We start from the raw sequence: 24,826 nt of genomic DNA, 5'->3' as shown, positions 1-24,826 counted from the left end.
GGATCCCCTGTCTGTCAGACAGATGCTCTTGTCTCCTTTACTTTTATGATTGTACATGAAAGTAAAAAAAAAAACACAGAAATGAGGGACAAATAAGTTGGCATCAACATCAAGAAGATAAAATTGAAGAGTTTTCCCATTAATTAATAATCTTACATTCATGCATACTAGTCAATGAACAGCTGTCTTTTTGATTTGATTGTTATTTTAATTAAAACGTGTTTGTCATTTGACTTCACACGTTCTGTCTGTGTGTTGACAGACATCACTGTCCTGACTGTGTCGTATCTGTCTGTTATCTTTCAGGTTGACAGAGCCCTCAGGATACCTCACTGACGGTCCAATCAACTACAAGTACAAAACAAAGTGTACCTGGCTTATCGAGGGCTAGTAAGTGCTGTTTATAAATGAATATGTTCTGCTGAAGCTGAGCGTGTGTGCAGCTGAATTTGATTATGCAGTGTAAACTGATTAATGTAATTAAACCAAGCTGATCAGTGTCTTTGCGGAAGGTTTCTTACACAGTATGATGTAAAGCCAGGTATAGCATTCTGAAAGTCTGTTGAGCTTGAATTGATTGCTGCATTTTACTCAGCAGTGATTCAGAGAAAGGTAAAATCCTAGGACCTGTTGATTCTTTTAATTGTCATGGCAACCGCGGTCACTGAGAGGACACAGCTGTTTGGAAACTTTATTGCCAGGATGGAAACGAAGGGCAGCATGTGGGAAATCTAAAAATATCCTGGGGGGGGGGGGGGGGGGAGGGGGGGATGTATTTGTCACTTTTACAGTGTTCTCCTTTTGTTGTTTTGGTGAAATGATAATTCATATGTAGTTTGGTCCATGACATGCTATGCTATGTTTTTTAAACTTCATTGATGATGCTTAAGTATGTTAATGAATAAGCAATTAGGATGTTTTTGTTCAGTTCTACACAAATGACTTGATGTGATGGTGAACATGATGTGTGGGTGGACATCAAGAGTGTAATTACACTAAAATAAAAATAATACGTCAGTGTTATTATCCATGAATACTGATGCAATTCTCAGGACCCTGCAGTGATTAAAAATGTATGTCGTTCAAATGTTTATCTATGAAACCTAAGCATTTTTCCTCTTGTTTTCTTCCTCCTACAGTCCAAACGCGGTTCTTCGGTTAAGGTTTAACCATTTTGCCACAGAATGTAGTTGGGACCATATGTACATCTATGATGGAGACTCGATATATGCTCCTCTGGTTGCTGTTTTCAGGTGAGAAACTCCAAAGTAGTGAGGCAGCAAGTTTACTTTACTGAGACAGGTCCAGAATGTTGACAGATGACATAAGCGTGTACTAATAACAGTGAGGTCAGCTTCTATTATTATTATTACTATCGTTATTATTAAGTGTTTTGTGAGAAGAAAAAAAAGATCATGAAATAACTTGAATCAAGCAACTTTGTCAAAGAAGAGATTATTTTCCTCTGATTTGACAGTTTAGTTTAATTTACTCTTCCTCATTTATTCTCACATATATTTGGTCCTTCTCCTTTAGCAGAGATTTACAGGCTCGTTACTGCAACTGGGAAATGGTGAGAGTTGACAGAAAGTGACATCAGTGAAATTTCTGCTTTTGTCCGCAGCGGTCTGATCGTACCAGAAGTCCGGGGAAATGAGACGGTTCCTGAGGTTGAGACCACTTCAGGCTACGCACTACTACACTTTTTCAGCGATGCTGCCTATAACCTCACAGGATTTGAAATATTTTACTCGTAAGTACTGTATCTAGGTTATGAATTTGGGGAGAAAAAAAAACACAACATAAAACCTTACATAGTTTATATTTTTAGTGTCGGGTGCCTCAGCAGGAACCCAATTCCAAACCCTTGAGGTATGTTTGCACACAGTGTTGTAGGCCGTATATCAGTATTTTTATAACGGTCTGTCTGGTTTATTTTATTTTTGTTACAGTGAACTGGTTTTTGTTTCCTCTAACTGCTGATGGATGGTGATATTTTTGCATCCCATATTTCAGCAACAAAAAGACAGTTACAAGTGCTTTTCTGGACTAAAACCTACAGCAACAATCACTGTTAATGACCAGTGACCCGCTCAATAGTTTTTCATTTATTACCAATCTTTTTATCCCACTCACCTTTGCCAAAAAATAAATGATACTCATCAGTCTTCATCAGTCAGGCTAAGGTCTTCATGTGGCGGAAATACTCCTTACAGTTTTGGCTAAATGAAAACATCTTTCTGTCCAGGATCAACTCTTGTCCCAATAACTGCTCTGGCCATGGGAAGTGCACCCCTGGGAACTCTGCTGCTAGCAGAGTGTACTGTGAATGTGACAAGTATTGGAAAGGTGAGGCCTGCGACATCCCCTACTGCAGGAACAACTGCGGCAGCCCCGACCACGGATATTGCGACCTCACCGGGGAGAAGTTGTGCGTCTGCAATGACAGTTGGCAAGGTAAAAGGAAGTGCTGTCCAAACACAGGAAATGTCCACATCAGGATCTTAATTTGAACAAAGTAAAAGTAGAAGTGCAGGTGGGATTGGGCCTTTCTTTTCACCATATATCCACATGTATACATAAATCATTTTTAATATGAGCAGTTAAGAAACATTAAAGGAGTTTTTTAGTTTCGGTTAGTCTTTTAAAATATCTTGCTAATGATACCGTATTTGACCAAATATAAGACGGCCCTGATTATAAGATGACCTCCCTTTTCCAACTCCTGTTTTTTGAAAAAGACTTTTTAAAGATACAACACACTGTCACAATTGTCCTTTTGAGACAGTTTCCCTGAGACACTATTAATCCAAGGAGGGGAGAGCCGTCGTCCTTGAAGACTTTTCTCTGGTAAAAGTGAAGTAATACCATGAAAGCAGAGTGTAAATTGCATATTTGTGCAGCTTGTCAATCAGTCCCACTCACTCCTGTCAAGCTCTTGTAAATAGTAAAAATTATTTTCTCCAGCAGTTCACGTTTTTCAGGAACATTTCTGCAGCCGAGGCATCGGAAGACGCTTTTTAATTCGTTTTCACTCGTCATGAATTTATTTCACCTGCGGCAGTATAAGACATGACACAAACCTTCAGAAACTCCTGCATGTTAAACCGTGTTTACAAAACACTTATAGGGCTGACTGACTCTAAGAGACACTATAAACATACTTGAATATACTTACTAGCCAAGCAACATTAAGGATCTGATGTTACACCAAAAAACTCTGCAGTTTTAAAGAAAATCTGATCTTGTTACCAAGTAACAGTCTGGACTATATGACAATCCCCACTTTCTCAAATGTAATTCCCAGAATAAAATATCTTCTTATATTCGGGTCAGTGCAGTAATGATAAATATAGTAGGAAAGTAGCCATGAACAGGATTTTTAAAACACAAAGGCTAAGATATTTTCAAAATCTCATAGCAACATTCGGAGCATGACCAGATGTGATCTGACATACTCTGGAAGCCAACCAAACAGCATTTTATTTCATCTGAATCCAGGACTGAATCAGATGATCAAAACTAAAATTCTCTCAAATGTATGATTAAATCTAGGCTGAACTCTCTACTCGTTCAACTACTATATCTATTTTACTGAATAAGTTATAAATAATAACAGAGACACATTATAGAATATTTAAGAACTGAAACTCAAAGATCGACTTTATGAGAAGCAAACTTTTGCCAGATGGATTACATACTTTTGATATAAGTAAATGTTATTCATGTTCTAACAGTGAGAGGCAAGATGAGATTCAATAACAAATTTGTTCAACTCAGAGCTTAATGAATTCAGACATTTTCCCAACTTACACCTAGAATCTGACTGCGTAAGCAAATATGTGTGAAGTTTTATTGCTGGAGCATTACATGGTTCGGTGTCTTCACTGCATCTTCACTGTCAACTTCACTGATATGATCTTATAGTAAAAACATAGATTAATATTCTTGGAGTAACAGTTCACCCTCTCTTAAAGTTTTCCACAAAGCAAAACACAGAGCGATGAATCACACGTAACACACTTTTGCAATCGAAAACGTCGTCGCTCCTCCTGTGTTTGTGGCAATTATGTAGTAAGACATAATGAAGAATGTGTTAGCAGACAAGTGTGAACAGCTGTGTTGTGTTGTGTCATAATGCTGATTGGTAACAAGTCAATAAGCCCTGTGACAGTGCACTATTATGTGCCTCCAGCTGGAGGGGACCAACTGCTTTCAAGTGATGAAACTTGACAGAATCATTAGTGGAGGCATTAGGTTTTTTTTTTTTTTTTAAGCGTGGCCTTCATTCACACAGTTTAAACACATTCACACCTCTCTGGCTGTCGTGTTCGTTTAAGGAGTGGTCATGCTTTTCTTATTGTTAGAGAGCGGTGTGTTTGCACTTCAAAGTGAGTAAAGTAATGAAAATATGCCTCAGACCAAACGAAATCCATCATAAAGGAGATTCAGAATCAGATAAATGTAGGTCTTTATGTTAAAGAATTGCAATCACTTCGGAAACGTCGCTCTCATGACACAACAATGTCATTTACTAACATTTGCCTTTAGCTGTAATTTCTTTCACATCATGTTCTTTTTGTCCCCCGCAGGCCCAGACTGCTCTCTGACCGTACCTTCCACCGAGTCCTTCTGGGTCTTACCCAGCGTCAAGCCCTTCGGCACGTCACTCGCCAGGGCTTCCCATAAGGCTGTGGTGCAGGAAAAGGTCATGTGGGTGGTGGGAGGATACACCTTCAACTTCAGCTCCTTCCAGATGATTCTCAAGTAAGCCGTAACAATAGCGTGCTTGTTTTTTTTTTTTTTCCACAAGCAGAATTCTCACTGTTCAATATACTGTTTACATTTTTGAGCGAAAAACAATCATTCGTTTCATCCTACAACAAGAGTTATTTCATTTTTTTTGTTCACAAACACCAAAACGTAGGACAACATTTTTGCCCTTCAGCCAAACGCATCAACTTTGTCACCGGTTATGTATTTTAGAACTACTTCTTGTTCTTCTTTGTCAAAACTGGGAAGGCTGAAGTTTCAGTGATGTGCTTTGTGGTTATCTTGTGATACATTCATTCTTTCTAAATTAAGATTTATTCGTCACTCGGTGTATTTTGATGAGTCTGCAGATGAAATGCAGAACTGACACCTCCGCAGGGTCATGTCCTTGTTGTTCCCTCGTAAGTTTCCCCTTCCCTCCAGTTCGTTGTTAGGACAAGCTCGCTCCATCTGCTCACTGTAGGGTCACCAATGTGTGATGATGTTACCGGGAACAGTGCTTTATTGTGAATGCCTACATTCATTTGCCCGTGTTCTTGAGTGTGTCAAACCTCTCGCTTAATAAAAAGCACTTTTGGCAACTGAAAGAGTTCAGCGGTACCTTCTGGTGAGAGGAGGTTGATCATGAGGTAAAAATCTATTTATGTGAAGTCACAGAAGGGCAAGCTAAATATGTGCAGTAATTTGGCGCGCAGTTAATGACTGTTTGTGTTCTGTACGCGTTTTCATGGTGTGTGTGTGTGTATGTGTGTTTGTTGAGTAGTTAAAAAGTAATGTTCTGTCGCTTTGCTCTGCAGCTACAACCTGGAGAGCGGCATCTGGAACACAGTGCCCATCAATAGTGGCCCCGTGCCAAGATACGGCCACTCGCTCGCTGCCTACCAGGTAAACAGACACATTCTCTGGGTGGAGAAGGAATTGATGAAAAACTATTGCTTTCAAGAGGAAGATGGCTTATTTTCAGTGTTAACACAGGTCATTTTCTTACATTGGTAAACAAACGTTTGTAATATATCCTGAAACACTGAGATATGACCACGTCTCCCTAAATAAATATCAGAGAAAAAAAGGCACCGGAGGTTTGAAATATAAGCAGATGAAATCATTTCAAGTAAAAACTGTTTGTTCATTTTATACCATTATGTTTTGACAGACCGTACCTTTTTTATTTCACTTTTATTACACCAGCATCATCTTCTCTGCATACTTTTTTGACATGGCTGCATTACGAAACATACAAAGTAAATCTCTCCTCTCCCGCTCAGGATGACATCTACATGTTCGGTGGGAAGCTGGAAGCCGGTTGGGGGAACGTTACGGACGAGCTGTGGGTGTTCAACATACCCAGTAGGACGTGGCAACGCAGAAACCCTGTGGTCGGCCCACCTGCCCAGGCTCAGATTTACGCAGTGGAGGGTCACTCAGCCCACTGTGTTCTGCTAGACGGCGATGAGGCCATCATGCTGGTCATTTTTGGCTACTCCCCCATCTACAGCTACGTCAGCAACGTTCAAGAGTACAACCTGAGTATGTCATCAAAAGCAGACGTCTTGACGCTCACTCCGTCAGTTCTCTATATGCTTCCCTCCCATCGAATGATATTTGTTGCATTATGGGAAATGGTGTCTGCAAGGGACTTTAAAATAAAGAAATAAAACTGATACAGAAAGTAATTATTCAGATATAAAAAGAACTTCACTGACTTCAATTTCAAATGATTCTACAAATAAATAATTTTTATAGCGATTTTTAATGAGCAGCTCTGCCTCGTAGGGTTTGTAAGTACCAGAAGAATATTCCTTTCATCTTCAGTTTGCAGTAATATACAGTATATACCCCCTCCTCATACTGGAGGATAATGTTTTGATTACACTGAGCTCAGTTTCAAAGCCACAGCAGCCAAACTGAGTGCGATGGTGGTTTCAAATGGCACAGATAACTAACCATAATTACTAGAGTGCTTTGGAATCCACCTTTCTATTGAAAACTTGCCAGAAAAACCGTGGCACCAAAAACACCAGAATTTTTGGATACAGGAAGCTAAGAATCGGGGCCTATTTTTCTCACCATCCCTGCCAGTTTGTTTTTGGTTTCTGCCAAATTAAAAACAGATGTCTTCAAATGATGATTAAAGATTAAGGATAAAAAAAAAAAAACTGTTTTCCATCATTTGTTTGGATAAAAAAATATTTTTGAATGGGAGGATGTTTTCTTTTCTTCTGTATTTATAGCTTTCTCTACACTTCTTTGTCAGGGTCCAACACTTGGTCGGTGCCTGAGACCAAAGGTGCCGTTCCCCAGGGAGGTTACGGCCACAGCAGCACGTACGACAGTGCCAGCGGCAGTGTGTATGTTCACGGAGGCTATAAGGCGCTGCCTGCCAACAAATACGGCCTTGTCGATGACCTTTACCGCTACGACGTTAACACGCGGACATGGTAAATCAGCGCATACAAATGCTTCTTTCTATATTCATTATGTATACCAGTCTGTGTGTAGGTTGCTGTGTATGACATGCTCTTCTTACTACTCTTGTCCTTGACACCCCTTGTCATGCATCCAGGTTCATTCTGAGAGAGAGCGGCTTTCCGCGGTACATGCACTCAGCTGCGCTGCTCAGCGGCACCCTGCTCATCTTCGGCGGCAACACGCACAACGACACGTCACTCAGCAACGGGGCCAAGTGTTTCTCTGCTGACTTCCTCGCCTATGACATCGGTAGGACTCATATCGGTGTTGACGTGCCACAATTTTGAACAGTGTTATCACTAACTTGAATAATGTTTGTCAAAAGCCCACTCGTGTTCACTTTGTCTTCTCATTTAAAGACATGTATCTTATACATAATACTAATACTATCAGTGAATGTCTGAATGTCTCAAGTGTGGTTGAAGTGCTTTATTACTTGTTATGTATGTGTTGAATTTTTAAAATGGCTTTTGAGGTCATGGTAGATGAGTTTTAAAGAGCAGCTAATGAGATTTTGTGGGTTATCATTAAATTAAGAGATTTAAAGAAATATTAAGGCAATATTAAAACATCTTCTTGCCTCCCCTCTTTCATTGTTGCACATATCTTCTCTTATCACCCAAATCAGAATGAATCACTTAGTAAAAACAATTCCTTTAAAAAAGGAGTAAAAGCAATATATCATAGTGAAAAGAACAGATAGAACCAGATAGTACATTAAGATGGACATTTAGATGTATCTGTTTAGTTAGTTGCATAACATGCAAGCATACTGAGAATAAATGACCAAATAATCCTTCGCATGTGGTGTCGTGTTTCTCTCAGCCTGCGATGAGTGGAGGCTCCTGCCTAAGCCCGACTTGCACAGGGATATCAACCGCTTTGGACACTCTGCTGTGGTCAGCAACGGGTGAGTCTTTCTAAAGAGATCAGACCAAAACTCACCAAACAGATGCTTCAACCAGTCAAGTTTCAGTCTTCAGTAAAGCCTCATTTCATTTTTTTGACCAAGTAACAATTATTCTGTGATCCAGATACTCAAAAACATCAATAAAAATGTAATTATAAGTCTGTTTTCACCATTAGAAAACATTATTTAGCCGTGTTTTTTATGTGCCGCACACATATTTATTTATTTTCTGATACTTAAATTACAGTTCTCTTGCATAACATTAACCCAATAACTGACAGTATCCTCAGCAGTGCATCTGTTGTTTGTTAAGACTTGTTGTTGATTGCCAGGCTAATTAATGCCTTGACTATGAATTTGAAATAGAAATTGTTTTCCAAAGGTCCTGCCAATGTCTTCATATCGCTCCTTATTGTTTATCTTCTCTTTTCTTCACCAGGTCCATGTATGTGTTCGGGGGCTTCTCCGGTGTGTTGCTCAACGACGTGCTTGTATACCGACCCCCCAGCTGCCAGGCCTTCTTGGCAGAGGAGGGGTGTGTGAAGGCCGGGCCAGGGGTCCGCTGCATCTGGAGCAGAGGCCGCTGTCTCCCCTGGGAACCCAGCATGGCTAATGGAAGCCTCAATCCTGCCCCATTCTGCCCCCCTAAAGCTGGTGAGACAGACAACCAGATAGACAGCACATTAGACATTGGAAGTGTGCCTGGGTTGAGAGGTGAAATATCACACAATAATAATAATTATATATAATTTATAAAAATAATAATATAATATAGTACTTGAAATGGGCTGGTGGGTCAAAGGAGACTTTTTGGACTCAGATCTTCTCTTCTGATTGAGTCTTTCTTTCCAAATCTGCCAAAGGATGCCTGATGGTCCACTATTTATGTAGAATTATTATTTCCAAACCCATCTGCTCATCTTCGTCCCTCTCTCAGTGGGAGACAACACATAAATTTGGTCTCAGCTATTCCAAATTACTACTATGGTTTTAGTTTTGAATTTGCCATTACGCCATCAGGATATCAACTAGTTACACGCAAACTGAATGTTACAAAGAAACTTGTTTTCAATCATCTGGATTCCCAAACACAGGAACAATTTCTTACTTCATATGAATAAATATTCTTTTATGTACTCAAAAAACACATTTTGACTATATATACACATTCACACACTGATTCCTGCACTCTGTTTTCTCTCTCTCTCATCTCTCTGTAGTCACAGTTGACGAGCGTTGCTACCGGTTCTCGGACTGTGCCAGCTGTACAGCAAACACCAACGGGTGCCAATGGTGTGACGACAAGAAGTGCATTTCTGCCTCAAGCAACTGTACCTCTGTGAGTGGTCCAACAGGGGGCGTCGGAGCACTTCTGTTCTTGTGCTCAGCTCCCCTGAAACATTCACTTGCACACTTAAGCACACACACACATTTTTTTTTTTTTTTTCCAAGATTTTGTGAGCTGGGGTTACTGGAGCAACATCAGTGGAGAAATCAAGTAATAAATCTGATGACGATGATGCCTCATTTTACAGTTCTCACAGCATGCTGCACATTTTGCAACAGTCTGTTGCGTCATTGTAAAAACAGGACTGTGCTTTATTCACTCATGTGGCTTTACTGAAGTATCCAACACTCCCTGATCTATCTAAAAACGAAACCTTCTGTTAAACCTTCCTCACTTCTTCTGTATTCTCTCCTCCTCTCCTGCCGTAGAACGTGAAGAACTTCACTGAGTGTCCGGTGCGAAACGAGCAGGTGTGCAGCAAGCTTGCCAACTGCAAGAGCTGCTCGCTGAATCTCAACTGTCAGTGGGACCAAAATCAGTCAGAGTGCCACGCTTTGCCTGGTAAGAAAGATGCTGCATAAGCACATTTTCATACATATGAGCTCATGCCATGTTACTGAAGTTTTTGGATTCAGTCTTTTTCCTCAGATTTGCAGGAGGACAGTGTCAGGTTGTGGGAAAACAAAAGGAAAAAAGTCAGCTTTTATTCTGTTAGTAAGTGTAGTACTTGCCATGGATAAAAATGGATGAGAGCGAGCACTTCATAAAACATAATAAGACTTCACCGACATTCAGAAAACAAGTAAATATTTAAGCAGATATTCATTTATTTTTACTATCCAGATCTGGTTGTTGTTTTCAGTAGACCTGAATGGGAGACACTGCAAAATATAAAGGATTTTACCAAGTTGGGGGCTGCCACTGTACATCTGATTCAAACACAGCATCTGGTGTTTGCAGAGATGTACTTTCATGATGTCACTCTGATGTTGTTTATCACGTCTGGCGGTGTGTTTAGTTTACCTCTCACCCGCTAACTCCCCCTCCAAATGTTGAGGCTCGCCGTATCTGAAGAAATGTTGCTGTCACTTCATCCATAATTCTTATTTCACAAAGCCTTGTCGCTTGAGGGATCATTGCAGCAGTGGGAGCCGCAAATCATATCTGGGATGTGATGTATTCTTGATGCCTGAGAAGGAGTCTCTGCACAGCTGACATGCACAAAATGCCTATATACACATCCATGTGTGCATTTACTATATTTTTATGAGAAGCAGTGACAGGCAATTTGGCCTCCAAAAGTCATTTCATTTCTTTAAGTCAAATTAGTGCAATGTGAGACATCCAAACACACATAAAGCCCTCAGTTGTAAGTCCCCTGTGGTTTGGATGAACACAGATTTCTTGCACTACTACCACTACTTTTTCTACTTGGGGTCTTTTTTTTTTTGGTGCATAGTCCCCCCCTATTGAGCAGTGTTTAAATAATTATCTGACTCGAATTATTCATTTCTATTATTATTCATTTTCACACAAATTTTATGAAATAAATGCTTCAGGGCTGCAACAGTTATCGTTTTTGAAATACCTGAACAGAACACAAATGCTCCTACCAAACCCTGTACTTCATTAACACTGGCTAGCTGTATTATGTTCAGAAGCCTCCTGATGTTATTAAAGGAACTCCTTCCTTTTAATAAAGCCTGTTTGATCATGTTTTACTATTGATATTGATATTAGTGGTTCAAGCCTCAAAGTCAAGACTTAAGCCAAAATCTTTGCATCTACATTAATAAGTGATACAGGCCTGTAAGACGCTGGGTTTTCAGGGTACTTGTTTTTAATCAAAACCAAACAGACATTGGCTAATGACATGGTAAACGGTGGGGAATGTAGAAGCTATAGTTATAGGAGTGAGCTTATTTTTAAAAGCCTTAAACCATTCCACCAGAATCCCATCTGGGCCCGGGGATTTGCCACTGCGCATTAGGGCTATTGCCTTTAATATTTGCTTCTCCTGAATGGGTTCCCCCAGAAATTTTTGCTGTTAGTGTTGGTAATTTAATTTTAGAAAATAACTTGTCCAGTTCTTCTTCGGTGCTGTTATTGTTGGATTTATATAATAGCTTTTAAAATGATACAATGAAGACGAAACTACCGTTTTTCCTGTCAAAATGTCTTTTCCCTCCAGTATCTCGAATTCCTGCTATTGTATTATGATATTATTTCTGGTTAAGTAGACGTGCCAGATATTTACTAGGTTTGTTACCATATTCACACAGTCATTGCCTTTGATAAAATAATGACATAGAAGCTTTCTCATTCAGAACTGAATTTAGCACCCCTCTGATAATTTGGATTTGAATGAGATTTGTTTTAGTTGGATTAGATTTATGAGCTAACTCCGCCTTTATTTTTCTAAGTCTCCTTCCAATTTGTTTTGCTTCAGCAGCAGTGTTATCTTTCAGTGTGACATGTATGAGATAATGAATCCTCTAAAGCAAGCCTTTGCAGAGTCCCAGAGAAATTCAGGATTTATTTCACTGTTGTCATTCATATAAAAATAGATCTACCTCTGCCTCCATCTCTTTTTTTTTTTTTAATTCCTTGTCATTAAGTAGATATGATGGAAATTGCCACCTGTGTGGACCCAATGTAGCTTCACTCAAACACCTGCATTTGTTTTTCCATATGTATCTACTGGAGACCTGTCTAATTTGTTGTCTTAACAACAATTAAAGTCACCACCCAGCACTATAAGAGAGCATTTGTATTCCTCCAAGTCTGCTGCTACCCTAGTCTTAAATTAAGGAGGCAGTGGATTAGGAGCATATATGTTCATCATAGTGTCACGTATACCATAAATTGTACCATGGACAAGGCTATATCTGCCAACAGGGTCCCGTTTACATGTGCTAAGTGCATATGGAATGGCCCTGTCAGTCAAAATAGCTCTAATGTGAATATTTTCTGGTTTATTTAGTCTTCCATGATAGTAAACTAAATGTTAAACTGTTATGGACTTTTGAAGGTGTCACCTTAGGCTTTGGGAAACAGTGATGGACATTTGTCATCATTTTTGGACATTAGAGTAATCAAGAAAATAATCAACAGAGTAGTCGATAATTAAAATAATCAGTAGTTGGAGGCCTTAAATCTTGGGTTTTAGGCTAGTAGAGAGTTGGCCTTTGTTTTCAGTAACATTTTAACTTCTTTACATGTCTCGGCCCAGTATCATCATCTTGTCATCAAACTGTTTCTTTCTTGCAGCCCAGCAGTGCAGTGAGGGTTGGAGCCAGGTGGGGGAGGCCTGCTTGAGGATCAACTCTAGCCGGGAGAGTTACGACAACGCCCAACACTACTGCAAGAACCTCCACGGAAACATCGCATCGCTCACCACCTCCAAACAAGTGGACTTTGTGCTAGAGGAACTAAAGAAGCTACAGCAACAAGACAAGGTAAACATAAGAAAATACATGGAATGAAACTGCTGGAATTGCGAAAGTCTGAGAGTTAAGTTGAGTGGTTGGATGCTTCATGCCAACAATAAAAACTGTATATCAGATTCTGTCAATGTTTTCTTGAAAGCTGGGTGATTGAGTATACAGTTTATAAGTTTCCTGACTGATTGCGGCCCTCCTTTAAGGTTGTGTAATTCTTGCCTTTGAGCCAATTTTCCATCTAATTGTTTTCTATGAGGCAGTGCCAAAAGCTGTATGGTTTGTATTTGACTGTGAAGCTATTACAAGTTAGACAAAGGCAGGCTGTACATAGTCTTGCTTCTGAGATACGGCACACAGTGAATCAGACTGAGATAATCACACCTCACTTTTGCCTTTTTTGAACTTTTTTAAGCCTTTGTAACATTTTATTAAACACAGTTTCCTCCGTCTGCTTTATAGTGTGAACCAGGGCCACATGATTCACCGTCTGTAGGAGCAATCATAAGCACTTTAACGCAATCACCTCATGCCCACCGCAGACTTACACTAATCACCGCTTCGCCGCCGAGTGAGCGGCTCAAGTGTTTGGACAACAGTTATTCTCTCTGGCTGGACATAAAGAATGACGAATGCCGACCAATATCCCTGCTGCAAAGTTGGCCTCTTAACGACAACACTGGAATAAAGACAGACAATTAATCTAGAGAGGCTGTAAAGAAAAGACTCCTCCAGGAATAAATGCATTTTACCGTATTGAGGAACCAATTATTTTCATAACACCTGAGTTTTAATTATCTAGTTTTATGGCGGTTAGCGCAACGATTTGAGCGGCTTTGTTAATTTGTGCGGTAAGGCAAAAATAAATACCGTGTCAGGCTGCAGCTCTAACACCTACAGTATCTAAAACATTGACTGATGAGTCTGCTTGACATGTAATTTTCACTTTGAACATATTCCATTGCTTTTTTTTAAAGTGTATATTTAAATTTTCTGATTTATGCTCAAAAATCAAAAAGAAATCAATCAAATTTGACCATCTTCAAGTTCAAATTTCCAGAGTTTCCACTGCGCCCATTCTGTGGTATTCTTCAACTGTCCAGTCTGCCCAGAACTAAAATCAAGACTACCACATAAAATGTAACTCATAATGATGATTGGTTCACAGAGAATGTTTAAATAGTCCTAACAACATCCTGATTCAAGCCTCTTCATCTTTAATGGAAATGATAAAATTTGCTTTTGGGCGAACGTCCACCTTCTCCTTCTCTCTCTCTCTTCATCTTCTCCTCGCACTGAAAGAAAATTATGGAGTCTACTGATGATTTTGGTTTGGTCATGCCTGCTGTATTCATGACGATATCATTTGTCGTCAGTCTGCTCAGTTGAAACTCGCCTGTTTGTTCCAAACACAACCTTGACATGTCATTTCCCGTCATTTTCCCCATTATATTAAAAGTTGAATCCTGAAGGCAAAAAAAGGAATCATATCTGTGAAATTATTTTCAGTCGACTTCTTAATGGCATTCTTGGTTCCCAGATGTAAATGCAGTAGCCATTCATTTCTTTAAATGGCATGATGGAGCAGAGAGGGAGGCACACTGATGAAATGTTATCTTACATTTAAATACCCAGTGGCTTTTCAGGCATTTAGCTTTCTGCTGTGTCCCCTCAGCGGCTGTCTCCCTGGGTGGGCCTGAGGAAAATCAACGTGTCGTACTGGGGTTGGGAGGACATGTCTCCCTTCACCAACAGCAGCCTGCGCTGGCTGCCCGGTGAGCCCAGTGACTCGGGTTTCTGTGCCTACCTGGAGGAGCCTCAGGTGTCGGGTCTCAGGGCCAATCCATGCACCGCCACTGCCCATGGCCTCATCTGCGAAAAAGCTACTGGTGAGAGACACACACATACATACACACACACAAATTTTAACGCAATTACAGAGTTAATTAAGAAATAATCATTATCTTTATTCATCCTGTCCAGGGAATCCTAATCAGAGTGCCCGTCCATCCTGTAAGAAGCCTTGCTCGCTGCACACCAACTGTGCCAACTGCACGAGCCAGGCCATGGAGTGTATGTGGTGCGGCAGTGCACAGCGCTGCGTCGACTCCACTGCCTATGTCATCTCTTTTCCCTATGGCCAGTGTCTGGAGTGGCAAACTGGTGATTGTGTGGGTAAGTGTCTTTTACTGAAACTAATCGAGATGAGGCTTCTTTAAAGTCTATAGTCTGGCATTAAGGTGGCCAGCAATAAGCTTTCCTAGATTGGCTCCTGTAAGCAGTCAATATTCATCACTGAGAGAAAGGAGGTTAAGGGAGAAAAAACGGCTTATCGTGGAACGTGTTTGTGTCAGAAGGAAATTGTATTAGTTTCCTGTGATTGGCTTTGAAAGCTGTTTTTTCTTTTGTAATGGCCAATTAGTTCCACACATAGTCACCCCAACTGTTAGATTTCCCTGCTGACCAGGCTGCAGATGGACTCTTTACCATTAGCTGGCTTTGAGTAGTTTAAAGACAGTCACGCATCAAGAAACTGTTTTAGAGATGGCTACAAATAACCTCACTCCGTGAACGAGAGGAGTGCATAATGGGAATGCCTGCGCTTAATGTGAATGTTTTTAGAAAAAAAAACAATTAGCAGTAGAATCTCTGAAATGTTTTTCAGTCAGGCAACTTAAGGCCACAGAAGTGTTATTTCAGTGATGTACCTCTGCTGCTTTAATGTTATTTTATATTATTATGAATACCAGTGTCCATGATTAATGTATTTTAGATACTATCTGGGCTCATTATTTATGTGTATTTAACTTGTTATTAAGGTATTTGGCCAAAGCCCCCCTTAAATAAAGTATTTGAAATGAAAACAATGAAAGTGCACTTTTTTAGGCACTCAGCGGCTATTTTTCTTATTATGTCTTCCATTGCAACAAAATCTTCATAACATTAATACTTCTAAAACAATATATACCAAAGATTTTACAAAACTTTTTCTTTTTGGTTACAAATATACATCCACTTTATTGAAACACTCAGTAATATCTAATTGAAAATGGTATTTGCTGCTTTCAAGACAATTCACCAAGAAAGTGAAGATACCTGTACTATAGATGAAAAATACTTAAAAAACTCTCTATGTCTGCACATGTCCGTGTCATCTTTATGTAAAACTGTCATTAAAAGTTAGCTAAAACTCAAAGTCTGTCATTTTACCATATTTAGTCATTTCATCCTTGATCATCCAGCACATAACTTGCTAGAGTACATACTTGCATACTTACATCAGAGCAGTTTTGGGGCTATCTAAATGATATGAATGACTTAGTTTGACCCATTTGAAGAGACTTCACACAAAACAAGTAATGAAGAAGACAGCAGCAAAAAAAAAAGGCATTAGCCATCATGGTTGGACAGATAAGGAAAGTCGCTATGATTCAATAATGAAACAGTATCTCGGAGCGTTATTCTTTTTATTATCATGTCTAAAAGTAATGCAAGTAAGTGTTCACACAGAGGTGAAACTCTTAACAGTATTTTCTCTTGCACAGTGGTTAGTTGATCAAAGCGCTCCTGTACCTGAAGGTCAGTGGTCTTGTTTGGGTTGGTGCTGTTGTGCTGTGTGATGTATGAATTATGCCCACAGTTGTGTCAGATCGTAAAAACATCTCAGATCAGTTTAGTGAGTAACAAATTCAGGGAGCTGAAGGGTACGGTCTCAAAATAATTTGTGTCGGCCAGTATTAGGTAACCCAGAGACGTTTCTGTACACTCTGTACACACATTTGTCTCGAGGAATTTATCCCTTTCGGCATGAAGGACAAAGAAGGTTGTCCTATAAATTTATTCTTTTCTTTCTGTTTGTTCTGCTTGACTTTGCTCCTTCACATTCACTCTCGTAGTTTCAATCACCTCTCCTGTCTTTAATTATCTCAGCTACTTTAGTCCTCAACTCCTCATTTTCAGTATGAGTTCGAGGCTGAGTACACCACATAAATGCACTGAAAACCATAAACCTGGGATAGAATACTCAGAAGTATGATTGTCTGCAGGGCCGCTTTCAAAGGGCACGCTGTTTCTATTTTTGATGCTCCCATTAGCAGAGGTCTAATAGATGCTAGTAGTTTGTAGCTTTGCTGTGGGGAAGGACTATTTGTTTATTTATTTATTTATTTATTGAGGAGAACGTATGTAAAAATGTTCCCTGCAAGTCAAAAGCTCAAGCCTGCTCTGAACATTTAGTTTTCGTACCAGCAGCTTCTTTGCTCAGGCTGTGAGACTCCTCGATTCATCCTCTGCACTCCAATATAAAAAATAGTTTTATTTCTATGACTTATTATTTATTAATCCATTTATATAATTTCTGGTTTTGTGAGTAGCATTAAGGGACTACAAACTACATTTTGTTATATAATCTTGTGTTGTAATATGATAATAAATGAATCTTGAACTTTAAGTTACCTCTGTGTACCTTGTGATGACAGCATATTGTTCATGCATGCCCACAAATGGCTGTCCATGCTGTAGCCTTTGTTGCTAAGGTTGTTCTATGGGTTGCATGGCTCTCATATTTCAGATCGGATTTGGATATATTTGAGAAGTTTCCATTTTGAGTAAATAACGATAAAAATAAGTGAAATCCGACTACTACTGTTTGTTTATGTAGCGTTCGGAGCCGGTTGAAGTCTGCAGAGGGGCAGCTTTCAGAAGCTAACCAATCAGAATAGAGTGGTCTCATTGGTGGGAGGGGGTTGCCTTAAAGAGACAGGAGCTAAAACAGCCTATTTCAGACAGAGGCTGAACTGAGGGGCTGCATAAATGGCCAGTATAAGATAAATAAGGAGTTTTTTTTAACTGTAAATCATGCAAATGTATTCTAGTAGAGCCCCAGAATATAATATAAATATAAATATAGACCTGGAAATATGCACGATATTTCCCCTTTAAAAGCCGTTACTGTATGATGAAATCCACCTCACAGAATTGATAATCCAAAATACCTCTTCAGCTTCTGTGTAGCTACATCTTATAGATCAAACAGCCAAACCAGACACATGGTCATCTGTGCCATGAACACGAAGTCTTTGGGTTTCATCAAGGTAGTTCAGAAAAAGTGAATTCCCTCTGCGTTGAGTTCAGACAGAATTCTAAACATGCAAGGTTGAATTGACTTTCCCCTTTTCCTCATAGTATTTTCCTTCATCTTTGGTTTAATCTTTTATATTAGGACAGACCTTTATGCTCCCTACACCGACTTCACTGTTTCACTTCTTGAAGTTAGTTGTTGTTTACAGTGTTAATATAGAAAATGAACTATTAGTAACCACTGGGAAATTTTAACGTATCTCTTGTATCACAATATTCACAAATATGCTTTGGTCTTTAAAAATCCAAATTAGGCTCACAGTGATCTTTGTTGATTTAATGCAGCAATTGTTATCCGTTGATTGCATGGTACATTAAAACACATCACTGAAAAGTCTGATTTTCATCACATTGCCATCACATATGCAAAACCTCAAACTGAAGTAGTGAGGTTGTCATTTTAATCAATAATCTTGATAATGTGCGGTCTAGCGGGAACAGCCTGAAGACACAGATTAAAGCAAGTGTAACCCCGTGAGATGTCCAACAGCACGATGGATATACAATGACCTGATCTAATAAAATTCCTTCTTTTAGAGTCCTAATCTTTAAAGTCACATTTTGATGTAATTTGCGACGGATTATAAAACTGAGAAAGGTTTTTGAAGTTTAACTCAATTAGATCATGAAAATGCACTTGAAAGCTTCCGTAAATAAATGCAGACATGTCAGCCTGGGCCAGAAAAGTGTTTTTCTCTTATTTGCTAGTTTTAGGACTGTTAACACCAGATGAAGCAAGACTTCCTTTGCTGTACAGACCCAGACATAATCACCATCCATTTTATTTAACAGCTCCAGGCATCAGAGTTAGTCATTCATGTTCACACGTATTGATTTATCTGTCAAAATCCATATGAAATATGTGGATTTTGTTTTTATTCTTTATTTCAACATGCTTATGTGTTGTGTCAAGACAAAAGCCCTAAGCCAGCTTTTCTTTTCTTCTACTGGTGTGTTCCTGAGAAATCTGCCACTTATGTCCTGTAGTCAAAACAAACTTAAATGGCCTTACTTTGTGCTGATTGCTCTTGCGTTGTCATGGTTTCACATCCATTAGCAGAATAGCTGGAGATGTGTTTGACATAAACTGAGGTAAAAGCATTCAGTGTTTGTCTCCTTAAAATAGTAGTGGCATTTTCTCCCCTAAAGTGTCTGTCTGGCAGGCAAGTGGCGACGCTGAGACTTGTCAAGCAATTCAGTGGCCAGAAAGTTCATCCCCCAACTGACAGAACAGCATCGCTCCCTTGGGTTTTGAAGTTTTGGAGTGAGGTGCCACTTCACACATCACATTTAAGCCTTTCAGTGAACTTTGCTCGAATCACAAACTTTTCCCTAGCTCTGGTTTGCTGACACATTTCCCTGTGTCATTCTGTGCTTTCCCCTCCTCTCCATCAACTGTTTAATGCTCTGATTCTTATCTTCTTATCTGCTCTCAGATCTGTTGTCCTGACAGCTCACTAGATAACGAGTTTATGTGTCAGTGCAAATGCGCTTTAATCTGCAGGTCCTGTTCAAGCCTTAGAATTTATTATTGAAGATGTCCAATAAAAAGGCTGAAATTGTTCCTAAAAGCTACATCTTTTAAGCATTTAGTTTGCTGTTGCATTGGTTCTTTGTTGCTGGTGTTGTATGCTGCTGTTTATTTCAAGGTGACCCTGGTAAATAAATGTTAAGATGAAGTAAAAATGAATAAATGTGGCTAATAAAAGAATATAAACAAATGAGCTAAGGTAGATTTTGACTCTTGAAAGAGGTTAAATCTGTTTGGAATAGAGTCAAACATAAAAACATAAATCTTTTCAATATGACACAAATTCTCTCACCCTCCGTCTCTCCTTCAGCCCAGAACTGTTCAGGCCTGCGGACATGTTCCCAGTGCTTGGAGCAGCCCGAGTGCGGCTGGTGTGGAGACCCCAGCAGTACAGGAAAGGGCCTGTGCATGGAGGGCTCGTACCGGGGGCCCATGAAGAGACCGGCGAAGCAGGGCCAGCAGGGCCAGTCCCTGGACATGAGCCTGGAGCCAGGCAGCTGTCCCAAAGACAAGGGCTACGAGTGGGCCTTCATTCAGTGCCCCGGTGAGCGATCCACTTCCTGTCCTCCTTACTGAAATTACAGATCACGTGTCATAAGTGTATCCACTTGAGAGGTGGTTGCTACATATTGACGGTCATGTCTCAAGTTTAAAAAGATGTTCTTATCAAAGATTCCTGTTACAGCATCTCTATGCAACCAATCCCTCCCTGCTGACTCCATGTAACCTTATGCTTGTAGTCAGATGAACCACGTCATGTAAGCTGATCATATACTCGCTGTAAGTTGTAATTTGATAATGTAATGAGTACTCAGTGCCTTGCTGGTATCAATAATAGTAAAACCTTGAGAAGTATTGTATTTTGTAAGATCCATATAACAATAAACATATAATATAATATAACATATAAGTCAAGACATCATGTATAAAGAGGTTTAGCTGATATTTTGCTTTATTAGGGGTTAAAACCTGTAGGTCTGAAGCTCAGTGTCATTGATTTTTTTTCTTTTTGAAAATATTATTCCTTTACTCTCATATAGTGTTATTTTTACAAATAGGCATTTTCCATCCTATAACCTGTGACGTCATATTGATGCACAGATACACTGTGAATAAATCATAAAAGACATAACACACACAATAGTTTTTTAGTGGTAGCGGTAGATTATTTATAACTAACCCGATCAATTGTAACAATTAATTGAGGCTTAGTGCTACACAGCTTACTGTGGCCTAAAAACAAGCTCATCTTGATATAAATCACAATATAAACACTAAGGCTGAACAATTCATCAAAATTTTATCAAAATCGTAATATGACCTACTGCAATTTTCAAATCGCAGGAGGCGCAATATTCGTCAAAGGAGAAATATGCGTCAAAATACCATTTTAAATTGAATATTGCTGTGCTACAGATGTCCTAGCCCACACATCTAACTCTACACACTTAAGAAAACATTTTTTTTTTGGTACAGATCCCCACAAAAATCACAACATTATCATTTTAATATATTTTTCAATGAAAATGAGAAAAATGATGTAAAAATTAATATTCCCTCTTATATCACATATCATATCTTATATCATATCGCAAATGCAATATCAGTCAAAATAATCGCTATTAGATATTTTTTCAAAACTGTTCAGCCCTAATAAACACTCTGTAGCTAATGCTTTTCCACTGTGGGTTAATCTATTATTTTCTCAATTTATCCATTAATTGTTTTAATATTTAAAATGTCAGAAAATAATTAAAGGTAGAGTCCAACTTGATCTCTTCAAACAGTATGAAATGGTATTCATTTATTATTCAGTAAGAAAACCAGAAGATATTCATATTTGAAAAGTCAGAATAATGGAGTAGTAATGACAGCTATAAACACATTAATTACATTTTTTTTTCTATTAGGTTTATAATTTGTATTTCCAATAGGAGGATTGACTGTATGTTCATTTAGAGTTGCAGCCATGTTAAATTGTTTTTAAGAGGCAGGTCTGATTTGAATAATAATTACTATGACATGGCAGACACAAGCTACTGACAGCTGTAATAGGTCTGTGTTGCTTTTTTTAGGAAGCAATCACAGCAACATCCCTGGGTGTAAGTTGTGCTGGGCTGTTTATTTGCTACAGTGAGGAAAATCAAAATGATTGTGTGACTTATACACAAAATATTCAAAAATCACTCTGTACAAAAAGGTGCCTGTGTGACTCGCAGGCAGGTGGAGGACGTGACAGCATGCATGTTTGCAGAAATTCACCCTTCTTGCCCCCAAATTTTAAAAATAATGATCCATGGTAGCCCTGCCCCCCCCGTATCCCCCACTTTAGGGATACAGTACCCGTAGTAAATGCAAGTTTGCCACTGTTTCAAATCCTTGAATTTCACACTCATTTATTTCCTAAATATCTAGTTAATAAGCAGCTGTGAAAGTAAAGTTAAAACAGTGAAATTTACCTCTGACCCTGCAGTCACATTAATCCTTAACCCCTCTTTATTTCCTCTGCAGCGTGCCAGTGTAATGGCCACAGCACATGCGTGAACGGCAGCGTGTGTGAACAGTGTCGCAACCTCACCACCGGTCCTCACTGCCAGACCTGCATGCCTGGTTACCATGGAGACCCCACTAATGGTGGCAAATGCCAGGGTGAGTGCCGCATCGCCACAGAAATTAGTCATTCCGCACACATGAGCCTTAATGGATGCACTTGTTATCATTTAGGTGAAGCTTTTGCCTTTCAGCCTCGAAACCCCTCAACTCTTTTCACATTCATCTCTAAACATTTATGCTCATTTGTTGTAACTTATAGCAGCAAACATTATTAAGGTTTAACAGATACAATAATACAATTTATCTTCTCCATTTTATTTTATTTGGAGCAGACCTAGTATATGTAAATGATAATTAAACTGGTAGATGAATGTAATCTACTTATTGAATTCTAATTAGTACATTGTTATGCCCTGTGTAATGAACATACAGTAATACAGTATCATATCCAACAGAGGGCACTATTGTATATCGCTGAGAGCAGTGACAATTTGTCTGACCTACTTGATTAATGACAATATTACTCAGTTTGTTGGTTTCATGAGACTTAAAAAAACAACAAAAGCCACAGAAAGTGGTTCGGTCTCCGCTGCTTCATGTTTGGCCGTGGCAAGTCCACTGAAATACCACTCTCACTAGAGACGAGCTAGAGAAAATATCAAGATGTTTTCCTGACATTGGAGTGATTGTAGAGCAGAAGTGTGTACACTGTGGGAACTGCAGGTGAGACTGAAGGTCAAACACTCGCTTCTTGTGTTACCGTGGCTGTTGCCCTTCAAACCAAGCTTTGTTGAAAATAAAAACGTGTGCACTTCATGTATCTCGACTGAACACACATACACAGGGCCGGTCGGCTGGGTGAAGAAACATCAATGTGTTAAAGGCAAGATACACAAATATTAACAAATATAAATGCAGTGATGTGATGTCTTTTTTTCATCTATATTTTTGCTATATAAAAAATAAGTTTTTAGAATAGCACATGATTCAGATTTATTATCTGTGTCACCTGCTCAATGCAGAACACATTTTCTTGATTGACTGCAACCTATAATTTATACAGCGTTCCTGTTTTCAAAGCACCGAACACTTTCTGAATTTTAATGTGTGGAACGGGTGTAAACATTAAGTTGTCAGCATAGAAATGGATATTTAATCAAATATAAAGTAAGTATGTGTATTTGATAACCGGCTTTTTATTAAATGAATTGACTGAATCTGTCAAGAGGAGATTTACTCTACACTCTTCCCTGATGAGACATGAATAGCATTCCTGAGAAATTACATGTAGGCTATTGTTTGAATTGCTATACAGGGGAGACACACACACACATACACACCTGGGAGCTTTATGGTCTCAGATGCATAGGCTATAGCTGAAACCTGTAAAGTGAAACTACACAGGTGAGCATCTGTGAAGGGAATATTCTTCTCATTCTTTCAGAGCCCGAGGACAAAATGACTTAAAATCGTTATGTCCTATTACTACATGTGAAAAAATCCATGCTTTTATTTAAAGACATAGGCATATTTCAGTGTTTGTTTTTACATACATTAGTAGAAAAACTTCTTATCCTCATCCAATTAACCTGCTAGCCGTCAATAACAGGAAGAGCAGGAGATTCAGTTAAAAGAAGTCCTGTTGCCTGAAATATTCATATGTACCATCTTGGGAAAATGTGCTAAGAAGAAGGTTTAGCACCGGAGGGATAAACAATACCCACTGACCTTCTGTAATACACCTTCTCAGTGTTTTAAAGCTTAGTGAACCAAAAGGAATAGGTCCGTTTTTTTTTTTTTGTTTTGCAAATGCAAACCTGAAAGGGTGCCACAGCGTTCAAGGAGCCAATTCACTCATTTTTCATGCATCCACTGCTGCACTGTTTATATTCTACACACACGCACACACACATATGCCCAGTGGGTATGGTAGTGTCCTATCCAGGGGGGGATATTTCTCTCCATCATGTATCAGATCTTTGAAGTTCAGCCAGTCTTTTGGGAAATACACTTGTTTACCATCTTACCCAGATTGATATCAATTTCATCTCTCTGTGCTTTCAGTACAGCAGAAGGGATGCGGTTAGCCTAGCTTAGCACAAAGGCTGGAAGCAATGGGAAACTGCTAGCCTCATGCTTTTAAAAGTGGAGGGAAAAACAACTGTTATGGCACAGATGGTGGGAATTGTAGACTATATTGTGCCTTCAGCAGATCCTTAACTCAAAGGTTTTTAAGATTGGAGAGGCTTAACTAGCATGTGTGTGTAGGCAGACACACAAACCAAACCTTGACTTTATAAACCTTTTTTAGCAATGTTTAAAGAACCCCTCCAGACATGTTTTAGCACATATAAAAATCCTCTGATTGGAATAATAGATTGTGTTACCATGTAAAAAATCCTTAAAATGGCTTCTACCTCATTCAAAATCCAGAATCTATGAATATCCAAACATGCTTCATTTCAAAAGTTTAACTGCTCGACACAAAATGTGTCCTACTTTACTGAAAAGTCCATTCTCAGTGTGTGTGTGCACTGGAGGTTTCAAGTTTCCACATCACACTGATAAAAATTGTATACTCGCCCTCAATTGGCTCCAAACTAGTTGTGATGCCATTAAACACAGATTTTTCAACAGATGAATGTGAAAACAGCTTTCCAGTGTCAAATTCTGCACATACGTCATTCTGCACAGTCTAACTCAAACCTCTGACTGAAGGAATA

The 24,826-nt window shown here is 39.1% G+C and overlaps 1 protein-coding gene across 3 annotated transcripts in view; it reads left to right on the top strand.

Annotated features, from left to right (window-relative positions):
* atrnl1b (attractin-like 1b) overlaps window positions 1-24,826 on the top strand; it is an 81,208-nt gene that overhangs the window by 4,883 nt on the left and 51,499 nt on the right. Inside the window, exons 2-19 of one of the 3 annotated variants that reach the window (XM_044337138.1) lie at window positions 307-390; window positions 1,140-1,253; window positions 1,625-1,753; window positions 2,249-2,457; window positions 4,593-4,767; window positions 5,571-5,658; window positions 6,039-6,300; window positions 7,028-7,211; window positions 7,337-7,491; window positions 8,068-8,152; window positions 8,592-8,806; window positions 9,373-9,491; window positions 9,869-10,001; window positions 12,711-12,898; window positions 14,556-14,769; window positions 14,864-15,055; window positions 19,861-20,094; window positions 22,062-22,199. In XM_044337138.1, coding sequence (XP_044193073.1) covers window positions 307-390; window positions 1,140-1,253; window positions 1,625-1,753; window positions 2,249-2,457; window positions 4,593-4,767; window positions 5,571-5,658; window positions 6,039-6,300; window positions 7,028-7,211; window positions 7,337-7,491; window positions 8,068-8,152; window positions 8,592-8,806; window positions 9,373-9,491; window positions 9,869-10,001; window positions 12,711-12,898; window positions 14,556-14,769; window positions 14,864-15,055; window positions 19,861-20,094; window positions 22,062-22,199 — 2,918 coding nt within the window. Of the gene's footprint in view, window positions 1-306; window positions 391-1,139; window positions 1,254-1,624; window positions 1,754-2,248; window positions 2,458-4,592; window positions 4,768-5,570; window positions 5,659-6,038; window positions 6,301-7,027; window positions 7,212-7,336; window positions 7,492-8,067; window positions 8,153-8,591; window positions 8,807-9,372; window positions 9,492-9,868; window positions 10,002-12,710; window positions 12,899-14,555; window positions 14,770-14,863; window positions 15,056-19,168; window positions 19,289-19,860; window positions 20,095-22,061; window positions 22,200-24,826 lie in introns of those variants that run through there. The other 2 variants (XM_044337139.1, XM_044337140.1) reach the window with 2 other exon arrangements.

This window comes from Thunnus albacares, chromosome 20 (genome assembly GCF_914725855.1).
Source record: "Thunnus albacares chromosome 20, fThuAlb1.1, whole genome shotgun sequence".
Classification (NCBI taxonomy): domain Eukaryota; kingdom Metazoa; phylum Chordata; class Actinopteri; order Scombriformes; family Scombridae; genus Thunnus; species Thunnus albacares.
Note: the sequence above shows the minus strand (reverse complement) of the source record. Positions and strands in the feature narration are given on the sequence as shown.